The 22,485-nt window shown below is 38.1% G+C and overlaps 3 protein-coding genes across 5 annotated transcripts in view; 1 reads left to right on the top strand and 2 right to left on the bottom strand.

Annotated features, from left to right (window-relative positions):
- LOC112137138 (polysialoglycoprotein-like) overlaps positions 1 to 22,485 on the top strand; it is a 190,080-nt gene that overhangs the window by 79,103 nt on the left and 88,492 nt on the right. The gene's annotated exons all lie outside the window — the stretch shown is intronic.
- LOC112137105 (extracellular serine/threonine protein kinase FAM20C) overlaps positions 1 to 22,485 on the bottom strand; it is a 39,310-nt gene that overhangs the window by 7,800 nt on the left and 9,025 nt on the right. The window lies entirely within an intron of this gene.
- LOC112137086 (dynein heavy chain domain-containing protein 1) overlaps positions 1 to 22,485 on the bottom strand; it is a 30,654-nt gene that overhangs the window by 6,769 nt on the left and 1,400 nt on the right. Inside the window, exons 2-33 of one of the 2 annotated variants that reach the window (XM_024259201.2) lie at positions 21,720 to 22,137; positions 20,655 to 20,846; positions 19,681 to 19,884; positions 19,470 to 19,580; positions 18,344 to 18,500; positions 18,016 to 18,261; positions 17,156 to 17,299; positions 16,925 to 17,024; positions 16,598 to 16,791; positions 16,275 to 16,518; positions 15,712 to 15,869; positions 14,943 to 15,068; positions 14,590 to 14,866; positions 13,876 to 14,003; positions 13,450 to 13,645; positions 13,272 to 13,363; positions 12,948 to 13,164; positions 12,719 to 12,844; positions 12,540 to 12,637; positions 9,430 to 12,454; positions 9,232 to 9,340; positions 8,968 to 9,127; positions 8,422 to 8,704; positions 6,868 to 8,338; positions 6,272 to 6,371; positions 4,806 to 4,920; positions 4,538 to 4,724; positions 3,958 to 4,060; positions 3,664 to 3,792; positions 3,344 to 3,535; positions 1,817 to 2,236; positions 1,316 to 1,736 (exon numbers count right to left, since the gene is read on the bottom strand). In XM_024259201.2, the coding sequence (XP_024114969.1) occupies positions 1,316 to 1,736; positions 1,817 to 2,236; positions 3,344 to 3,535; positions 3,664 to 3,792; positions 3,958 to 4,060; positions 4,538 to 4,724; positions 4,806 to 4,920; positions 6,272 to 6,371; positions 6,868 to 8,338; positions 8,422 to 8,704; positions 8,968 to 9,127; positions 9,232 to 9,340; positions 9,430 to 12,454; positions 12,540 to 12,637; positions 12,719 to 12,844; positions 12,948 to 13,164; positions 13,272 to 13,363; positions 13,450 to 13,645; positions 13,876 to 14,003; positions 14,590 to 14,866; positions 14,943 to 15,068; positions 15,712 to 15,869; positions 16,275 to 16,518; positions 16,598 to 16,791; positions 16,925 to 17,024; positions 17,156 to 17,299; positions 18,016 to 18,261; positions 18,344 to 18,500; positions 19,470 to 19,580; positions 19,681 to 19,884; positions 20,655 to 20,846; positions 21,720 to 22,048 (10,054 nt within the window). In that variant the 5' untranslated portion in view covers positions 22,049 to 22,137. The remainder of the gene's footprint in view (positions 1 to 1,315; positions 1,737 to 1,816; positions 2,237 to 3,343; positions 3,536 to 3,663; positions 3,793 to 3,957; positions 4,061 to 4,537; positions 4,725 to 4,805; positions 4,921 to 6,271; positions 6,372 to 6,867; positions 8,339 to 8,421; positions 8,705 to 8,967; positions 9,128 to 9,231; positions 9,341 to 9,429; positions 12,455 to 12,539; positions 12,638 to 12,718; positions 12,845 to 12,947; positions 13,165 to 13,271; positions 13,364 to 13,449; positions 13,646 to 13,875; positions 14,004 to 14,589; positions 14,867 to 14,942; positions 15,069 to 15,711; positions 15,870 to 16,274; positions 16,519 to 16,597; positions 16,792 to 16,924; positions 17,025 to 17,155; positions 17,300 to 18,015; positions 18,262 to 18,343; positions 18,501 to 19,469; positions 19,581 to 19,680; positions 19,885 to 20,654; positions 20,847 to 21,719; positions 22,138 to 22,485) is intronic. The other variant, XM_036211717.1, reaches the window with a different exon arrangement.

Raw genomic sequence — 22,485 nt, forward strand, 5'->3', positions numbered from 1 at the left:
ATTACTGGAATCGAACCTGCCAGCCATCTGTGTGGCTCTGCCTCCACCCAGTACACTACAATATCTTCCCTCCCAACATTTCTTATTAATTCAAATATTTTGGGAGAAGCGCCACTGAGCCGCAAGGGGGTGCTTGAAGAGCCGCATGCGGTTCCGGAGCCGCAGGTTGCCGACCCCCGATTTAGCGAGTTTGGGTGATTCAGCCCAGATTTGTAAAATGCAAAAAAGGGGTGGCTGGCAGAGCAGGGGAGGTGTGGTCTGGATCTGTGATTGACAGTTACAGTGAGGTTAGCTTGAGCTAACAAACAGTCACGATGCACCTTCAGCATGGAGAGTGGTACAGAGCAAAGTGATGCCAGTATCTCCACAGAACTTTCTTTGGAGGTTGAGTATTTTTCTCGAGGCAGACGCTCATGGTCCAGACCGTCTGAGTGGTAAAATGTAGCTAGCATCATAAGCTAATAAAGGCTAACGTATTAAGCAAACAATCCTGAGTGAAACATTCATTCAAAATCTATCACCTGGCTGGATCACTGGATTCAATGCCAATTTCACTTACTGTTGCCTAGTCCACTGGAAAGTTGTGCAGTCTGGTAGACAGACGGTTTGAGACTATAATTTCAGGAATTAAACATGCTTTAAATTGTCAAAAATGTGACAAACAGACAGCACTTTCAAAGCCCCATTTATAGAGGTCAGCAGTTAAAAATAGTTGATTTAGTGTTTGGTTACTGTTTTAAAAAACGTTAGCTTAAGATACAATAATATTGACTTGAATGTTCAGAAAAAAAAAACGTAACATGGTGTAACTGTATTATAAAATAATTCATCAACACAATTACATAGAGTAGTCATTTAAAAAAAAAGTTTTGAAAAACAGTCAGCCTTTACTGTCAAAGGTGTTTTTGAGATTTCATTGAGTCAGCCATTTTGAAATAAGCAGAAAAAGCACTTCTACTGCCCCTAGTGGAATGATGATGAACTGCAGGGCAGAAAACATGGACTAAAATATATAATGCTTTTTTAGGCAAAGTTGGATCATGCTAATGAGATTGGGGTCTCAGAAATGTGTGTATCGAATATGAATGAAATAGCTATATAAGGGTTAACAAGATACTTTATAAGTTGTGTGACATAAAACCTCCATAAAATATAAAAATAAACTAGGACGTCTAGAGTGTGAGGAATAGTTTACCTATTGAACAAATTTTCTACATACGAGCACTTCAGTTTTAGTCTTTCTAATGATGATTATCGATGATCCAATCAACCAAGTGAATAGATTTTGTGACTACAGGTGAGATGGTGAGCATACCTTTAGAAAGGAGCCTACGGGAGATCTGTAAATGTTGATCAGTTTCTGCCAGTAGAGGGCAGCGATGACTACAGCTTTCTCCATGTCCCCACAGCAAAAGCTTCACCAGCAGTCTGGCAGACTGCATATTTTCAAGCTGCCACTCATTCAACCCCACAGCTTCACCAAGGGGCAGCTGCAGTCTCTCAGTCACACCGATGGGAAAACCAGGAGGGGGAGGAATGTGATCAGCGTCTTCACGTGTAAATAAGGCGGTTCTGACATCTGTGGGGTTTGTGTCGATGCCTCCAGTCAGACACAAACCCCTCCATTTGCTCATCAGCTCTGTGCGGATATCGGGTCCAAATGGGCCTAAATATGAGATGACTGCAGCAAGAATGAGGGCGTCACCAGGAAGGTTTTTATGACGTAAATCTGCTTCCTAAAGTGAAGGAACAGAAAACTGAGATTGCATGAAAAATAAAAACCTCAATTTATACCACTATTTTGCAGTGTTATTACCTCACAATCAGAACTCCAGTCTCTGAAATGCTTTTCAAACTTTCCGTCAAAAATAGAAACCTCTTTTTCATGACTCTCAGCTTTATGCAGATCACCTAGAAGACGGTCCAGCTCATGTTGGATGGCTTGAATCTTCAGCTGAAGATCCTCCAAACATTGGGAGGCTTCCTGCTTTTGTTGCTGGGCCAAGAACACCTGACTTTGAGCCTCTCTAACAAGCAGCCCCATCTGCTGCTGGAGCAACAGCTGGTGACGTTTGCAGCAGTACTCATGAACAGCCAGAACCCATCGGCACAGGGACTCGCAGGCCTTGCTGACCTCCCTTACAGACTCTGGCTCAAAATGGGGGCTTTGAATGATCTCTTCAAGCTGCTGGAGTTGTTCAGTTGTTACAGTGCAGCAGTCAAAATACTCCAGCTCCTGGAGAGGAAATCCAAATTACCAAGAGAGCAATCCAGGAAATTTTATATAGAAATGCTAACACGCAAATTGTGTTTGCAGGGCCACAAAAAGTTTCTTCAAGTTAAATTACACTTTTTTAACAGACTTTTTAAAGACCTTTTAAGGCCATGCATATAAAAATGTAGACCAATTTCTCAGTCTAGTTACCATTTTATTAATTATTTCCCATTTTATTAATTTATTCCCATTTTATGATCAAAACTGCAGCTTCTTATTTTGTTTGTGGTCTGTGCCATGACGCTTCTCTGTTTTTCTTCAAACCAGCGGTAGCCATTCAATGTATCGATGTATAAGGATTGGTTCTGCTAATTATGGCTAAAAAATTATATTTTCGACAAGTTATGTGAAACGGAGAAGTTTCAAACAGCACAATTTTCAAGGCTCCAATTTCAAAATTCAAGACTTTTTCAAGGCTTTTTAAGGTATTATTTCCAAATTCATAAATTAAATGCTTTTGTATTTGACTTTTTTAAAATAAAGTCTCACTTTGATCATCTTTTGATCTATTTAAAAAGCAGTGGTCTTTTATTTATGATTATGCCGAGTTGTGGGTGGACAAACCCTGCCCCCTCTTCCCCTCCCCGTTCCAGAGCAGAGGAGGGAGCTTATGCTAGCTTATATTTTCTACGTCACAATTAAGCTCATTTTCCAATTGCACTTTTTCGACAGGTCGAGATTGAATAAAGAAATATTTAGAAATACAATTTTGATCTTAATTTCCTTATATATGTCCTCAAGAACATGTCATAAGAAACTATTAAAAATACTAAAAACATCAGAGTGGGTCTTTAAAAAGCCATGACTTCACAGCGAAACGATCTTGACTTTCAAGATCTGCCAAAAAAATGTTATTCAATTTTTATTTTTTTAACTCTTTAACACCAAAGCTCCATTGTTCATGTTCTTTGATTTACTTTAACTTTTCAACTCATCGAGCCGTTTTTCTCCTTCAAAATCTGCTGGAAATACGTTGATCGTGTTAACGGTTAAAAAGTTACAGTATGAGTACGATTTTGCGTTTAAGCATCACTGGCCTCAGGTGTTAAAGGGTTAATTATATCAAACCTCAATGAAGTTCGGTTGTCCAAGGAGATGCTTGGCACTCTCCCAGCCGGGTGGACGATTAAACAGAAGACAAATGGCATCGATGACTTGCACCACCGCTTCAGGTGGATCTCTGTAGTGGTGCACCTCCTCCAGGTCAGGTGGACTTAAACTTTCAAGAATCTTGAGACGTAGCAGGAACACAGATTTTGCCTGAACGAAAAGAATATTAAACATTAGTAAAATACTTATTTTGGCACCAATTCTAAGAAGTTTTTTTTTTTTTTAAAAAGCCCTTGCTCTTTTTGTTAGATTTTTTTCTACAAATGCCAGAGACATACCTGTTCCACAGCTTGGTTAAGCTGCTCCTTTCGTTGTTCTAGCTGGTTTTCTTCTGCTGCACATTTCTCCTCAGCTAGTTCGAGCAGATTCTTCTGATCTTCTAATGCTCTAAGAAGCTCTTTTTCATGCTGAAGAAGACAGATTAATATAAATTCACATAAATGTTTAAACTACCTATCTATCCAAAATATTTAAAAGCAGTTTTTTTATAAAACTTAAAATAGTTCAAACATTGCTCAGAACATTATCGATGAGAATATTGATGATGATAGGGATTTATTCCGTTAAAATACCTGCTGTTTTGTAGCCACTTCCTCTTGCAGTCTTACCACGTTCTGTTTGGCCTGCACAGTCACGTTGTTCAGAGCATTCAGGTGAACCACAGAGCTGTAAAGTCTGAAAAACAAAACTCATAGGTTTCCAGATGTAAACTGTTTAAATCTGCCTTTTTTAACATAAAAAAGAAACTTTCATAATCTTTCATTTGGAATTCAATGCAAATGGATTAAACAGTAAACAGTAAATGCAGCAGATGGCAGATGTTCATGGTGTAGACTGTCTTAGAACACATTCTGCATGGATTTTAAAACATTAAAGAAAATTAAATTATCATAAATTTATTTTTTTTAGTTCTTATTTTGCTCTGCCTAAAATCAGCATCAACCAACAATGATCCTTCGTGATTTTTTTAAAAGAAAAATAGAAACACAAATGATTAAATATATGCTCATTTCACTTTAATAGACAAAAGAGTTAATATGTTAAATTGTGCACAACATATTAAAAAGAAAATAAAACAAACTTGCAGGTCATCAAGTTGATGCCAGTTTTTCAGGACAATTACAATCTGTAGTAAGCAAGAGAGCCGTTTACCTGTGACTTTTGCTCCTCCATTGCTTTAGCAATTTGTCGTAAAGGCAGTCAAAGTGGGAAATAAATTCCACAAAAGTTCGAGGGCTGAAAGCCTGAACTCCAAGAAGGACAGAAGCATACTGACACGCAGACTGATGGATTCCAGCCATGGCCAAAGACAAACTCTCCACAGAGTCTCCTACTGCAGCTTTAGAGACATCAAAAAGAAAATAACTTTTGTAATCACACAATTTTGTATAAGTGTTGCCAATAGTATGTGGTGACTCACTTTCATTAGGATGCAATTTCAGCCACTGAATGGCAATCTCTACTAGGGAATGATAGGACATTGTTTGGAACATCTCAACACAGCAGCTGAGTTTTAGAGCCTTGGTTAATTGTGCCTGAAGAGTAAAAACAACAGGACATTTAACAAGAGTTAACTAACCATGGTTTTACCCTAAGCAAATCAATCAATTTAACTAAGTTAACTAAGTTAACTAAATTAGGGATGTATATGAAAGAGAATCTGGCAATATGATACATATCTTGATATGTATCTCATGATAAAATACATATCACGATATATCAAAAGACTGTACAAGAACAATTTTTCACTCTTCAGTATCCACCCCAAGTAAAAACAAAGAAGTACATGTCTCATACCAACAAAAACCGCAAGGTTGACTGAACATTCAACACAAGCTAGTTCTCGTGAGATCTTGTTGCTGTTTTGGTCGCGGTGTAGAGCTGCTCAAAGAGGGTCAGTGTGCTGTGTTGCCAACTAGCAATCAGGGGTTTAGGTGGAAAACAAAAGTGAGAAGCTAAAGGATGCTCGTAAATAATTATCGTCTTGTCAGTATTTTAAATCAATAAAAGTATTGGTTAAAAAATATATCGCAATATATCACAGCATTGATTTTTCTCTACATCCCTAACACAAATGATCTAAATAAGTGACCAGCAAATTACTTTGACAGATTTTTTGGTGTATCCCTGCACTAATTAAAAAGCAACAGTAGAGAGGGAGAAACTAAAGACCTCCAGCAAGGTTTTCTAAGAAGGTAAGGCTGTCACTGCAGCAACGAGAGAAGAGGAGGACGATGAATAAACAAAAAAAAGCACAACATCTGTTAAAGGACAGAGGAAATGAATTAATTATTGCAGCCATTAGAGACAAGAAGGCAGTTGAGTATGAAGCCTCCAAGCATCTGCTATCAAAAATATCAAAAAGAGACATGTTGGAAACTGCAACAAAAGAGAACATAATGAAGATGTACAAACCTAAAATCCTTGGATAATCAGATATAAAACAGAAAAGACAAGTTAGTCATTGTTACAGAGAGAGAACAGGCAGCAGAGGATCATAACAATACTGTGATATCTGTTGTTGAATAAGAGGTTGTTAGTAACAGCAACAATGACAGCGCAGGAAGGAGGCAGACATAAGTAATGTACCATCTGGTATTATCCACAACACAGTCTGCTGTTTGTTCTAGTTAAAGTCCCACTTCGATCATCTTTTGATCTATTGTAAAAGCATTGCTAGTGGTCTTTTAATTATAATTATACATTTTTTGGGCAAAATAAAAAAATGTGTTGTTTTCTCACAATGATTTTAATAAAGAAATACTCAGAAACACAATTTTGAGCTTAATTTTCTTTACAAATGTCCTCCATCACCAAAAAAAAAAAAAAAAAAGCCAGAAGAACAAAAACACCAAAAACACTATTTTCATCAGAGTGGATACTCACTCTTTGTGTTTCATTGTTGGCAGGTTTTTCACTGCAGTCTGACTTGACAAACGGCATCAACAGGAAGATGTGAATATTGCTGTAGATTTGACCCATGCATCTTTTGGAAAGAAGAAAAACAACCGTTTGTTACTTTGTGTTAAACAGGCTTTGTTCTCTTCAAATATATTGAAATGTAAAGAAAGTTAATTATTTTAATATCCTCCTTTATAAATTTGTCCTCAGTAGAGGACATTTCTAAACCTGAGTATCTTCAAACCCCTACTGAAATAACATTTCATGGTATCGACATTAGGGACTTTTTAATGATAATTTATGTAAAAAGGAGTGGGGCTCTTGGAATTTTAGTTTTAGTGTATACTAAAAAACTTTGACGGGACAAAAAAATGTTTTACTCTGGTAGTCAGGAGGATATGTGCACTCACTTCAAATAGTTCTGATGCAGTTTTTGTTTACAATGTTTCAACAACACAAATGAATAATGATAAAAGCCTCACGTAATGCAGATAATCTTCCATCAAACTCATTGAAATTTGTCAATTTTGTTAAACAAAAATTATTATTATTCTAAACTGGGTTAAGGGTATTAGTCTGACCTATCACTGATCCAGCTGTCCATGCAGTCTCTTCTTGACTGTGTCACTCTGGAAACAAGGTCCCTCAGCTCATCCTCTGTGTGATCCGCTGGGTAAGTTCTCTGAGCCATCGCCATCAGTAGTTTTTCCCTAACACTTGAGCTGACTTCCTCATGGACTAGTATAATGACTTTCACCATGTCCATTCTTACTTTATTCCTGGCTTCTTTTAGGATGTCGTGCAGTTCTCTTTCATTCCCAGAATGCACTTCCATCAGCTGGCAGCCAGTAAGATAAGCCGCTAAATACACCGTGGTTTTACGGCCCGTTCCTCTGACAGAGCTCATCAGCACACCGTGACCCCAAGGTATGAGCAAAGCCCTCAGAATGTGGAGCAGCTGACTCACTCCCCGTCTGTGAGCAATGTACCTGCCTGTTACATTGACGACATTGTCACCTCGTCTGTCCATGAGCATATGCAGTTCCCCCAGAATATCACTAACGTCTTGTTCGTCGTAGGAACATGTCTCTTCAAAATTGCACTGCTGGTTTGTAAATTTCACTGCCTCAAAGGGCCGAGGGCAATACATTAGCCTGGGCACTGTGACTTTGAAATGCTGAATAATCTCAGTTAAAGAAAGGTGACTCTTTATATCAGCATCATCTGGAGAAATGCTTTCAGATGGAGTGGAAGATTCTGTCAAGTTAGGACTAATGTCTGACCTCTCAACTAGTTTGAGCTCTGGGCTTAATGTGTCAAAATTAGGATCTACTGAATGACAGGTGAGTGATGGGTCCACAGTTGATGCGAGGGTAGGTGAGTTATCTGATTGACCAGTTTGGTAATCATTAACTAGTAAACTTCCGTAATGTGTTGCTGCTGTTCCAACTAAAAGTGACAGAAAGAGGTTTCTGTCATAGTCTGAGCAGAGCCTGTCACTAAAGGTGTGCATGCACTCGTGCATCCAGAGGTGAACTATGTGAAGAATCGATGGTGGAGGACAGCCTGATAGTACATGTTGTTGTGGGGTGGAATTTGACATGCTCCACTTCCACAAACACATCCCAGAGAACACCTTCTGAAGGTCACTTTGAGAAAACATGAACTGAGGCGTCTGTGCAGTGGGCTGGAACTGGTCGCACAAAACAACGAACAGATGCTTGGTGGCCATCATGATGCACTGAGACATGTCCTCAGGACTGTACTTTAGAGGCATTTCTTTGAGCCACCCTTTCAGCCACGGAGAATGCATCGACAAGATTGCATCTACAGATAGGTTAGGCAGCACGAAGACAGAGAAGAGGCGGGACAGCCGCGAGGACACCACGCTGCTGCTGGGGTCAGCCGGAGCGCAAAAACAACAGGTCGCCAAATAGTTGACAGTTCCAGGGCTCAGTGATTTTTGAATGAAGGTGTCAGAAGTCAGGAACTCTCCCTTAGAAAGACTTTGGCGCATGGTCTCCAGAGCAGCTGACATTTTCCCACATACATCTGTAAACAGTGACTGTAATTATAAAGATCTTAAAACACTCAAATAAAATGTTCCTGCATTCCAGTTAGCTACATTTTCTTACCACGAGGGGCCTCATGCAAATCATCCACAAAAAGAAGCAGGCTGAGCTTCTTTGCAGCATTTTCCTGTCCATCTTTACATTGTCTTCTGCCGCAGATAGTGCTTAGTATCAGCCGCAGGTCTGTGGAGCTCAACAGTGGACTTCCTGGTACGCTAATATATGGCTTATTAAGACCTAACACAGATTTGCACAGAGTGGATTTTCCAGAACCAGGATCTCCAGCAAGCAGAACAGGATGGTTTGCCTTGAGCATGAGGTTCAGAAGGTGTCTGTATTTGCCATACTGGAAGAAAGAAATCAGACCACTTAACATTTAAGTTTATATCAAAAATATACTAAAAAAAAATGAAAGAGTAAAAAAAAAAAAAAAAAAGACGATTTTAAAGATCAGATTCTAATTAGAGACAATACCTTTTTTTTAATGTAAAAAATATATATATATATATATTTGTTCGTTGATGCTAATTATACTCCAGCGAGACCTATAGTCCGGAAAAATATGGTATATTTAAAGAGCTAACAACAACTAAAATGATCAAAACAAACCTTAGGAATGATGGAAGTTGTCAGTTGTGTTTTCTTTTGGCACATCTCACATTCAAAATCAAAGAAGTGATCGAATATGCTGATTTTATCAGGGACAACAATTTTATACCTAGAAGTAAACAGGAGCTGACGAACTGACAAGTCAAATTGAGGCCAGTGGCTAAAAACAAGAAAAGAAAAAAAGCATCTGTTGAGTTGGAGTAAAAATATGTGACATCTGACCATTCGCACAAAAAAAAATATTCTCTATAAAAATGTTCTTACCTTGGATGCAGATGTCCACCAAATCCCCAAATATAAGCCACTAAGAAAATGTTTCTAGTGAGCAGTTCTTTTTTACTAAGTCCATCAGTGTCTGCTGTGGTGATTCCATCTAAAATGAAAGAAAACCTACAAATTTATTACAGAGAAACTTCAATATAGTGCATGTCATTATAAGCTTGTCAGTAATGATTATCATACCTTTTTTGTCTGCATTTAGACCTGTTTTAGGATTTTGTAACTGCTTTATAAGTTCTTTGTGAAGGGCTTGCAGAATCCTAAAAAATGAGGTGATTTCTTGGAGACCATGTCTTTTAGAAGATCCTCTTTCAGAAAAGTTAACCGCTTTCAAATTATTTTGTTCCAACAAAGCCAGAGTCCTCGAGAAAAGATCTTTGGCAAGACAATTCCAAATTTTTGTGGATTTTTGATCCAGTTGGTGTTCAAGAACAAAGGCCTCCATCTCACTTTTCCACACAGCCTTCCAGACATCAGTCCCCATGAAATACATGAGGCTGCAGCGAGTCACTGCAGCAGGACTCACATCCTGTAGGTCAGTCATCTCCATAAGTAAATTGAGGTTGGAAGGAGCCAGCAAAGTTTCTCCTGATGGCAGACACACACATCGATCCTGGAAACTGCAAAGGCTGGTTATGTAATCCAACCAGCCAGGATGCCCAACAGACTCCCCATCCATTACCAGCCACCTCACCTTTGAAGGTCCATCACTTTTCTTGAAGTGAACATCAGAATATGTGGGATCATGTTCCAAATCTCTGAGGACCTTTGCAAACACTCCGTCTTTCCACCCCCTTGTTTCAGAGAAGCAGCCAAAAAGCTCTTCATAGGACATAGTATTAGGGAAAAAAAGCAACGTCTCCACAGAAGACCATTTTGGAGCAGCAATAACAAAATCTGTCGCTGGTTCTTGAAGTTGGCGTAATGCACCGGACAGAATTTTGTAACAGGTTGTCTTTCCACTCCCAGAAGCCCCCACAAGCATGACAGCTTTTGAAAACTTTAGGGTCTGGTAAAGCGTGAGAGCATTGCTGATTGTTTCGACATCACAATGAAGGTGTTGTTGCTGCAGCTCTTCTAATATTGCATTTTGAATTTGATTTCTTTCTTCTTCATCTATGTGTTGTTGAAAATGTGGGAACTGGTGTGCTATAGGAAAGGCTTCTTTGAAAATTGTATAGAACTGTGACGCCTTCTTCTTCTCTGGTATCAAGATACAAAGAATTGCTTTAATGATGGCTGTCTCCTCCATCAAAGCCCGTTTTATCAACATCTGACAATCTTGAAGCTTTGTAGTTTTTGTAGTTTCTTTTTCATCTCTCTGATAATTTTGTGCAGATGTAGATTCAGGCTTTTCAGCAGTCATACCAAGAGGTTCATTTGAGGTTCCCTGTTGATTGATACCATTCTGTAACTGTACTTCAGAAGCAGAAACTACTTTTTGCAAGATGTCAAGAAAACAGCTGCTTTCAACAGGGCCATATTCAGGGAGACAGTCTGAATCTTTGGCCAATAGGAGCAGGGACACCAGACGATGACTTAATGACATTGCGTCTTGGAAACCAATGGAAGTCAACATTACTTCTGCAATAATCCTGAAATCTGGATGTTTTAAAGCAACGGGTCTGACAGAACGTAGCAGATTCTCTGAAATTGTGGAAGCATGTTCTTCTGATGAGATAAGAACACATCCGTATCTCGGGCAAGGAGAGATGCACTTTCCTGCAAGCACAGTGTGCAATTCGATGTCATTGTACTCTTGCTCCTCATTTGATCTTGGTCTCCTGTTTCTTTGCAACCTGGAAAAGAACTGGTGTATGTCGGCTAGAAGCTTTCCCAGCAGAGACATGACACCTTTTGGTAATAAGTCAACAGAATCCAATAGTAGCCATGCTCCTGTATGAAGAGCACCCAGCAGCATCTGTTGAATGAAGCCAGGGGTTGTGCTGGGATAACACTGTTTAATGACTATCTGTTGCCCCAGGGCTTTCCCCAACTGGACTACGGTGTGTTTTTGTCCAGACATTGAAGGACTAATCACAAACCCAGATCTGTAGCTTTTTAAAGCCAGGACAATCCCCAGTATTGCTTGGTCTGTTGTTGGAGTATGGACCAGCATCCAGTCTTCTGGTCCAGAATACTCAAAGCCATACTGAAACTGATGGTTCAAAACATCCACATAACATGTGAGATCATCACTGCCCATTGCACTCTGGTCCTCTGAGTTGATATGGTACTTCATTGAGCTTATCCACTCAAAAGACAATTCTGGTTCATGTGGTACCTGCATGAGTCGAGAGAGCTGCTGTCCCTGATTCATCATGAGGTGCACCAAAGCACGCAAACACATTTTTGAGTGTTTGGAAACCAGGGGTGTACTTTCAGATCCCATAAATGTGTTCCATATAGTTTCATTAAGGTTCTTCAGTTTTGCAAGGTTGTGTTCTTTTAATCTTCTCAAACTAACCAGTCTCTCCTCCCGGAAAGCCTGAAGAACAGTCCTGCTCCAATTTGCCTCCTCAGCTACCAGAAGACACTGAAGAGGGTATTCAGACAGCAGACCCAAAACAGGTAGTGTGTTTTCTTTGGTGTCAGCATGATGAACATGGATTTCTGTCTCTGTTTTGTCACATGATGAATCTTGAACAAATACCTCAATTTGGTTTATCTGAACAGCACATTTCTTCATGAGCCTTTTTATTGTCAACTTTAACTGTTTTTCGAAGGAACCTAGCCAACCCAAGGTGTCAGAATCTGCTTCCAAAGAAGGCTGAAATGCAACATGTTCCTGGAAGGTACCAAGTACTCCTGAAACGTTTATCTCTTTTTGGCCTTGAGATGAAGTTGCACTACTCTTCCGATCACTCGTATCAGATGATAGTTCACAGTCAATTGCAAGCCAGCACACCCCCTGGAATAACTTGCAGACAAAAGGTTGTAGCGTAAAAAGCGTCTGTTGATAGGAGAGCAACTCTAAAACCTCCTTGTCACTCAAAATCCACAGTCTTGGAAACCGGTCCCAGAGGGCTGGAAGAATATCTGCAGTTTGGCTAAAAATGGCTTCCATTGTTGACAAACCTTCCATTAGACTCTGACGAATCTTGCTGTCATTTGTTTCAGTGGAAAGATAGTTCACCATCAGAGGTTCAGTGGATACTGTGTTGATTATTTCCTGATACATCTTGTCAACTGGTTGAAAATCCTTCAGCTAAAAATGAGAAGAAATGTGCACTGATTTTAATAGACTTTTAAGACTGAAAGGTGTTAGCACCGTGATTGTAAAAGAGACATACCAAATACACCCTTTGATCACTTATGGACGTTTCATCAAAAACTTTGGTCAGAAAGGCCCACAACTGCTGGTGTCTTTGAAATAAATCAATTAGTTCCCCTGAAAACATACAAAGAAAAGAAAGACAAATAAAAACAATTGTTATTTTGAGGTAGAAACTGACATTTTATCTGAGGTTACCAAGTTCTTGGAAGGTCCAAACCCATTCCTTCAATTGTGGCCTGAACTCAACGCAATGTCGAGACTTCATCATGGTTGACATGGTTGATAAATCCTTATTTATCTCAGTCAACAGCGTTTCCAAACCTGAGACAAAAGACAGGTATTACAGCCATTAGGAAGTAGTGCTGCAAGCTACAACAGTTTTGCTAACAGTGGAGTCAGAGACTTAATATTAGTGTTTCCTTACCTGCGATAATGAATCTAGCACCTTTAGAGGTGATGTCACTGTCAGAATGATCATTTGCACGCAAGTCTTTGATGGCAGTCAGTCCATTCTCTGACACAGGATGCTTCCAAGCAGGGAGAAAATACTCCTCCACCTGAAAATGTTTGTCTTCCCATTCCAGGCATAGCTTTTGGAAGGTTTGCTCCATGTTCCACTCTGTCTCTGCATCTCTGCATATCTGGTACGTTTTAAGCAGAGCCACAAGTAAACTTTTAAATAGATCTATTTTCAATGTTTCTAAATAACAGATTCCATATTATAAACTCTTCAATATTGTTAACTTACATCATATATTAATTTCTGATGAGTTTTGAGCTGATAAGACATGACTTCAGCCACAGTCAGCTTCTTCTCAAGGACATACTGTAGGCCCATCCCTGCGATTTATAGTTTATTTTAGCAAAATCAATATCTAGTCAATAAAGTACGCATGTGATACCAGATGGAAAAAAAAAACTCTGACCTTGAAAAATTGCTTTCCAGTGTTTTTCCCTGAGCCTGGTGGAGTGTAGCTTCACTATGACTTCAATCTGAAGCCTTAAACTTTCCAGAACTTCTACAGTCTCCAGCATTACTGGATCATCGGCAGGTATATTTGTCAAACATTTAACTTGCTGTATCCACTTGGACATTTTCTCTTTAGCTTCTGAAACCACAATCTGACAGGAGAGACCAACATAGTCACATGGTACAACATGAGAGTGTAAAGGTGAGTGACACCTGTACAAGAAGGCATTAGGCTAAAATTACTTCAAAAAGTTATTTTTTTAAACTTAAAAGTAACAACTTGTACTCTATTTTTATTCCTTGGAAAAAAAAATAGTAAGGATGTTTTTACATTACTACAAATACACAAGCATTATAATGTTAAGTATTTTTCATTCTTTACCTCACTGAACAGCATCTTCCTCCACTCTTCCATCCATTTGACATACGCTGCTCTGAGTTGCCACAGCTCTTTCCGAGCTATGACCTTCAGCACGCCTGTGGTCAAAATGGTCAAATCCATTGTGTGTTCTAATGAGAAGCCACATGAAAAACAGATGTTTGTCAATCATTTTCAATGTGTCATATTATTAATTACACAGCAAAAACTGGATCATAAGTGAGTAAAAAGACCTGTGTTTCAAAATTGGTCTACTTTTCTGTCTTGCAAGACAAATAATCTTATCAAAAACATTTTCCCACAATAAAATAATCTTAATTTGAGAAAACATGTCTAAGAGATGAGTTTTTTTTTTTAATTCTTGGTAAGACTATTTTTCTTCAACCCATTGACAGCTTTTTTTTCTTCTTTTTTTGGTAATTTAAAGAAAAATGTTCAATCTTAGAATATTTTTTACTTATTTTCTTTGCAGTGTAAAATATAATTTAATAAAAGTACTTTTATTTTATATCATTAAGGTCTATGATACATTTAAGAACCTTTTTGAAAACTCTTACTTATTTTAAATATTTTAAGAAATAATAAATAAATTGTCAAAAACTCAGCTTGTCATTGCAAACAACTAACATTGCCAAAAGATAGTAAACTGCCATGTATGGTGATTCAGAAAACCTCTTTGTAAATTGAAACTTAGAAAATGTTGTAATTCTGTCTCACCTTGTAGATTTTGGCTGGTCCGGTTCAGTTCCTCCAGCTCTGCACTGAGAGTCTGCACATGGGCACATATGTAGCTCAGTTTGGAGCTCATCTCAATTGCATTCTGGCTCGAGTCAAGGAAAGGTCCAGATGTCGCTTTAAAGATGAGATTTTTTAGGTGACAGACAGAACATGAAAACATCTTATCCAGAGCATCAGCCACTGAGGGAAGGTGGCGGCACACGTGGCTGTCTGCCTGCTTTAGTAAGGCCATTAAGGAACCCCACATGTCCAGCATCTATGAGAACAGAAATACAATTACTGCTGTGAAAAACAAGTATTAAAGTCTTATGGTCACTTCTACGCCAGCAAACCTTTCGTTCAAAACTCTGATCCTGTTCAGTCATCTTCTGGCTGATCATGCTGACAGTCCCATGCAGGGAGAGAACATACTCCAAACGTTTTTGCATGTCAGACAACATTTTTACAGTTTCTCTCACCTGCAAAAAACCCCCAAAAAACCAAAACAAATATATGGTTAGGTATTTTGAAAAAACACATATTCTTAAACCAATGTACGTCAAGACGCTGATGTTTAAATCAACTTCATGCTTAAGGATTTCCTCACCAGACAGTCAGTGTTAAATATGTGAAAAAATATGTGACCTTTTCAAGCACATTGTTTGCTTTACTTGTATATTTGTATTTTTCAATTCTTATATTTGTATTTTTAGATTCTTATGCTTATTTTGTATTTTTGTACTTTTAAATTCTTATGCTTGTATTTTAAATTCTTATTTTATTTTCATTTTATTTTTGTGTTTGAAACAAAGAACAATAAAAAAAAAGATTATTTTGTCAAAAACTTGAACATACTTCCTTATTTTAAAAAAGAAACAAACAAAAAACACTCTTAGCAGCTTCTTAGAACTGTTTGACCATAACATTTCACTGAGTGGCTGGCCTGAAAAAAATAAAGAAGAGGCAAAATTTCAAAATTTTAACAAAAAGTTAATAATTCAAAATATTATTTTTTCTGCCTAAGATGTGTTTTTAATTAAAGTTTTTAAAACTTCAGTTGAAATAACTTTCCTGAATTTACACTTTCTTTCTTTTCCATGTATATTTAATGAGTTTCAATACCCTAAAAGCATATTTTGAGAAGTCTTGTATGCCTCGTGGCTCTGTCCTGAGTTCAGCAGTGATGTTCTCCAAATCAGACATGAGGCTTTCTGACTGCAGCTTTATCTGCTCAGTCAGCTGTGCAACAACTCTCTCTTCCATGAATATCAGCTGCTGCCCTGAAAATCAAAGACAAGGAGATAAAGAGTATTCTCACAAAGGTCATAAAGAAAGAAACAGATTTGATCATCCATTAAAACTTAAAAAACATATGATTTCTTTCAAACTTAAAGTGCAAGTTGTGTATCCTTCAGAGAATTTACAAAACATCTTGTGATAAATAGTCATTAAAAATGGTTAAATGCATTGTTTAATATGTTTTAAAGCAAGAAAATACAAATTATGATCCTGAAAGTTTTTTTTTTTTACAGTTAAAAGTACACAAAGTTGAAATCTGAAAAGATGCTTTCCTACGAATTATTGTTTTCTCTCTCTTTAAAAAATAATTAAATCCTGCCTTGATTAAAATTCTGCAAGAAAACTTTGCACAAAAACAACGTTAACATTTTAAGGTTGTCACAAACCTAGAGATTTCTTTGTGCGGGTGCAATCAAGGACGAACAGTCTGTTGGTTGAGGAGACGGACGACTTCCCTTCCTGGACTCTGTCGGCCCAGCTTTGCAGCTTGTTCATGTACTCTTCATACGCTGAAGCTGGCTGCCCCTTCAAGGACTCCAGAGAGGATGGACTCCACTGTTTAATGAACATATTGATGTCCTCCAACCACGCGTAGCCCTCACACACCTGCTGGATTTCTAAATCTGCATTCTGTCCAGACAACAAGAATAAATGTAAGCAGAAAAACAAAACACTTTGCTTTCAGCTTCTGTGTGGTTAACACTCTTGCCTGCATGAGCTCGTTCTGCTGAGCCTCAGCTCGGGCTGTAGTGTCACTGATGCTGAATTGCCACTCCAGCTGTGTTTTGGAGAGAGGATAGTAGCAGCCACTGACCATTGTGCTTTTCACCATTAGAAGAATCTCTTCAGGCGGCAACAGCTGACAGGTTAAAGTGTCTCCAACAGATGAGCCGATCATTGACCCTCAAAGAACAAATACACACAAGAAATGCTAAAGAGACATTGTTTTCATCTGCTGTTCTGCATAGACTAGACTAAACTACATGGACTGGGATGTATAGGGAAAACAATATGATCTCATCTTCTACTTCTGTACCTGGAATCCCAGAATTGGTCATACAGCTTGAGCCTAAACTGTGATCAGAGCTGCATTCACTGTGGCTTATCTCCGTGAAAAAGCCACAACTTTCACACATCTGTCAGGAAGAAGAGACACTAATGGTCATTAAAGTATAATCGCAGCTCAAAATAACAGCCATCATTATGAGAGGGACTAAAAGTATTCAACATGACACGGTGTGTCTCTGCGGTGACGCCAAACATTTGCCTGAATAATTGTTTTGTCAGCAGTTGTGAGGAATTCACTGAGTGTTTCTTGAAAGGCATGGATTGGTGGATCAGAGATCAGCTGATCGCTTGCACTGAAGGAGAGCTCTGTGAGGAAGAGAGAGCTCTGTCGAGACGCCGTGACCTGAAAGTGAAATTCAAACTTTTACTTCATTAACTTAGAAAGCCTTTTATTAATATTAACTTCAAGTTCTAAAGTTTTGGTGATTGTTGAAGAACAAGGCGTGTGGAATAATATACAAGATTATTTTAAAAACCAACTCCGATCATCGTTTGATCTATTTTAAAAGCGCTCCCAGTGGTCTTTTAATTATGATTATGCAGTTTTTAGCCAAAATCAAAAAACTTGTGTTGTGGGGCAACCCTGTCTTTATACCCACTGCTGAGAGCTCTCTATTTACACCCCCTCCCACTAGCCTACGGCCCCTTAAACCCCCAACCTAACATTATTGGTGAAACAAAAATGGCGAGCAATTTTATTTTGGGGTTAGACGATGAAAACATATACACGGCTCTAGTCGTCTGTAAGTGAGTGCATGAAAATGGAGAGGAATAGGGGGCTCGTTTACCACCTGTCATATTTTCTACATCACAAATACTATCTTTTTTAAACAATTTTTTTTCATCTGTTCCTTCTTATTTCTAAAGAAATGCTCAGAAATGCAGTTTTAAGCTTATATTTTTTTTTATAATTGTCTTCCATTGTCAGGAAAACGCAACAACATGTGAAAAATACCAAAAACATGATTTCTATCAGAGTGGGTCTTTAAAAATAACTTTGAGCTAATAACTATAATAATGTGAAATCATTATTAGTGAAGCAAGTGATTATTTTCATACCTTCAGAAGGTCTAAAAAAGACCTGGTTTCATCTTGAACGACTGTAACAAGACTCTGCACAATCATGTGATGGATAAGTGTTGCAAAATTTCCCAATTTTGTTTGGTTTCTTTCAGCTGTGGCCAGTTCCCTCTTCAGCTCCTTCTGCCGGGCAAAAAGCACGTGAACGGATCTGTAGCTTTTGCTTGACTTTTGTGCTAGCTGCATCTGGATCTCCTGGTGGGTTCTGCAGATGTCCTCTGTCACCTGAGATCAAGAGGTCCAGCTTTAAAGGGATTTACACAAATGGCTCCAATTCTGGAATTTCCAACAGGAGATCAACACGTACCATATTCAGAAGGACCGCGTGATACTGGGATAACTTCTTCAAAGTCATAAAAAACTCTTCATTCTTGTTTTTTAGGAGATCTTTCAAGTCGAGCAATGTGTAGGTCTTAGATTCCTCCAGAGGAATTCTGCATTTTCCTTTCAGCTCCTCAATTACTCTGTAGAAAGATGAAGATCTTGGACGTAATACTCTTAAGATGAACAATGTCTATCAATCTATTTCAAAACTAAAGATTAAAATCCAACAAAGAATCACTGTCAAGTCTGGAAGTTTGCAACAATTTGGGTAAAATGTCCAAATTCCTTTCCTACTCCATAAGTTCTTAAAAAACGATAAAATGTGTAACTATCTGTAACTCTGGATTTTAAAAGCAATTTGGATACTCACTTTTTTTCTCCAAACGCCAAATATGACATCACCGATTTCCTTGGGTTAAAAACCTTATAAATATGACCATTTTACAAAGACTATTTTTGAATTCCTCTGTATTCTAGTGATGAGATCTTGGAAATTTCACCCAAAACATTTAAATACATTTTTTTTTTTAAGAAAATTAATTCATATGCAATGTATTGTGGTAAGGTATCGCAGAGGGAAATCGATTTGACAGTATTTTGTTTGGCAATACTTTAAAATGCTGACAAGACAATATTTAAATAATTATTTATAAGCATCTTTCAGTGTTTTATTTTTTAGTTTTCCACCTAAACCCCCGACCGCTAGTTGGCATCACAGCAGAGTGAGTCTCTTTGAGGAGATCTACACTGCGACCAAAACAACAAGATCTCGCCAGAACCAGCTTGTGTTAAATAAATGTTCAGTCAGCCTCGCGGTTTTTACTGTTATGAGACATGTACTACTTAGTGTTTCCTTGGGATAGGTACCAAGAAGTGAAAAATTGTTCTGGTACAGTCTCTGGATATATCCTGATATGTAGCATATTGTGAAACACGTGTCAAGATATGTATATTGTATCGCCAGACTCTTGCCAATAGACACTCTTAATTGTGACCCATATTGGACAATACAGTGAGCATCGATGCACACTAATTTTTCATAGAGACTTCTTGGAAATTTCCATGGAATTGGATTCAACCTGAATGCTAAAGAGTTGCTTTTGACTTACCTGGTGAAAAGATGAAGAGTATTTCTAAACAGAGCAACATCCACAAGAAGCTTTTCCTGCAGGTTCTTGCATCTGCGTTTAAAATTATTTTGGCAGATGTTCTTATGCCAGCTGTGAAAAAATAAATATGTAGATTGTTGAGGCATAAAAAGCAGGACGTAAACTGCACTCTTACGGATTGTTGGCAAGCTCAAAGTGCTTTTGGCATTACCGGTAAAAGCATTTGTATAGTCGGAAGTTCCTGAAAAACGCGATGTTCTGCAAAGCTGTCCACAACTGATGCTCCCTGTACCAATCTGCATGGCTGACGAGTCCACCAAAACCCGTCTTTGTCACATGGAGCACGGTTTCAGGTGAGAAGATGTAGTGCTCGGAACCAGCATCCTCGGGTTCGACCACTTGTAGGTCATAGGGTCTAGAAAACAAACAAAACTCCTCACAATTGATAACTGATGTTCTAGCAAATTATAAATAAAGACCACTCTGATGAAAATCAGTCTTTTGCTGTTTTTAAAATGTTCTTGTGGCATTTTCTCATGATGGAGAATATATGTTAAGAAAATTTCCCTTAAAGTTGCATTTCTTAATATTTATTTATTTAGATGGTTGTGAATCAGGAGCAGACAAAACAATTTTATTTTTAAAACAGCTTGTTTGTGATTTAGAAAATACAATGGGCAGGCTTCCTGCTCTGCTCCATTCTGATGCATCCACTAGATCCATGTACTGTACGTCTTTGTTTTCCAGATCTGAGTTGAAATCTGGCTCAAAACTATACGGCTGGATAGCTCCAGTATTGCTCGCCATGTCTGTTGCATCGGTAATGTTAGGTTGGAATTGTGAGGGGCTGTAGGCTAGCGAGAGAGTCTGCACTATAAACTACTGAAGCTTCATTTAAAAAAAAAAGAAAATGACTTATTTTGGGGGGCTAAAAATTGCCTCATCATAAGAAAAAGACCACTATGAACAATTTAAAAATAGATCAAAAGATCAGAAGGGGACTTTCAGAGAAGGGATGATTACAGGTGCAATTTATATTCAGCTCTACTCTTAATTCTACAAATGCATGTTTCCTTACAAATACAACACAATTTAAAAGGGAAACAAGTTTTCAAAAAATAAATTAAAATTATTACAAGCCAACCTAGCTTTCCTTACTTTGTGTCCTCAGTTTCCATGTCCTACCTGAACTGATCTCCATCTGCTTCTTTCAGGTAGTAAATCTCCAAGTCTTCTCCTTGATCTCTCTTCTGGGCAAACATGTGAATGATGTCCGTGCCAGTGATTGGGAATTCATCTCTGGTCTCTCGTAGGTCTTTCATTAACCTTGCTTCCTTATGTGTTGGCAACACAGTTAAATTCGTCTTATCTTCATAACTGAAACGATAAAACAGAAATTAAAAAAGAAGAAAAAAAAAAAGAAAAATTAATTTCCAATTAAAAAGCTTAAGATTTGAAAGTTAAAATGTGAAGGATTTTTTTATCCACCTAAAGAAATAAAAAGGAAGAAAATTCTGCTGGCACGGTGTCAAGGACATGATGAATCACAGTTTCCTTCATGTGTGAAGCATAAGGAGGCTTTTCATGACAAACATTAGAGCATGAATATAAAGTAAAATGTTCTGGGAGTAATAACTAAAGACCCACTCCAATCATCTTTTATCTATTTAAAGTGTTCCCAGTGATCTTTTAACTATAAGTATTCACTTTTTGTTCAAAATTTTGTTTAAAAAATTATCGCTTTCTTAAAACAGTTTCTGTAAAGAGGCAGTTGTTCATTAGAAATTCACCTCTGAGTTGAGGGCAGAACTGTTAGCATAGAGTAAGCCTGCCCCTATTTCCCAAAATCTCTGTCTTTACACTCTCCTGGTAGCTTACATCCCCTCACAACCCCAACCTAACATTACCAATAAAACAAAAATGGCGAGCAATATTGGAGCTATCCAGCCATACAGTTTTAAGTCAGATGCCAATTTGGACGGGGAAAACAAAGACATACACGGATCTATTCGTCTGCAAGCGGACGCATCAGAATGGAGCAGAGCAGGGAGCTCGTGGCTTGCCATTGTATATTACACCTACAAGCCTTTTCCAACTGCGATTTTTCATCTGCTCTTGACTGTCATGAAAAATTATGAAAAACATGTTAAAAGAACATATTAAAAAAACATATTTTCATCGAGTGGGTCTTTAACAAACATTGTGCCTGTAATCCATTTTCAAATCTTTCTTAAATATGTCATTTTTCACCTCATTATTGAAGCCTTTAATGCTTTGGCCAGTCGTCGAGGTCCTGCAGCCCGTTTGGTCTCAGCGATGGTTTTCTTTCCATCTACTCGGGAAACCAGCTGAGGGAGTTCCAGTGCAGATGTAGATTTGTCCAAGGAATCATTTCTGAAGCCAGACCCACAACAGAACAGGTGTGTCTGCCCAGAGCCTGGTGGGAAACAAGATGGGTTTGTGCGTAAAGGTGGTAAAGTCACTTTAGGAGCGTGTTCCTGCTCTGTAGACACAGATGCAGCCCTCGCAAGAGCAGAAGATCCCTTCTGGGGTTTTTCTGTCGAATGGGCAGCAGACATGCTGCTGGTCTTTCAGTAAATACCATCAGCAAGTTTGAGAGTAATGTAGAATAGCCTCCAAGTTTTCAGGAAATCTCACTCTGGAAAACCTGAAAGAAAAAAGGGTATTGCAAATAGTGAGCATTTTAAGAGAAAATCTGTTTTATCTTGCATCAGGCTATAGTCCAGTTCATTCTCAATTAAAAAAAGCAAGAAAAATAAACTATATTTATTTCAAAGTATGAGGAGGAGTGAGTTATTTTGCCAACTTTAAAATGAAAACTGCACATTAATATTTTAAAAATGTATTTTTTTTAATCAATTAAATATAAATAAACTTTAGCTAAGCTCTTGATTTAGTTGATTTATGAACAACCTTTCTAAATACATTTTAGAGTTTAAGCCTTCCATATGACGTCACCGAACTTTAAAACATAAATTATACTGTAACTTAGAAG

This window comes from Oryzias melastigma, linkage group LG1, assembly GCF_002922805.2.
Source record: "Oryzias melastigma strain HK-1 linkage group LG1, ASM292280v2, whole genome shotgun sequence".
Taxonomy (NCBI): domain Eukaryota; kingdom Metazoa; phylum Chordata; class Actinopteri; order Beloniformes; family Adrianichthyidae; genus Oryzias; species Oryzias melastigma.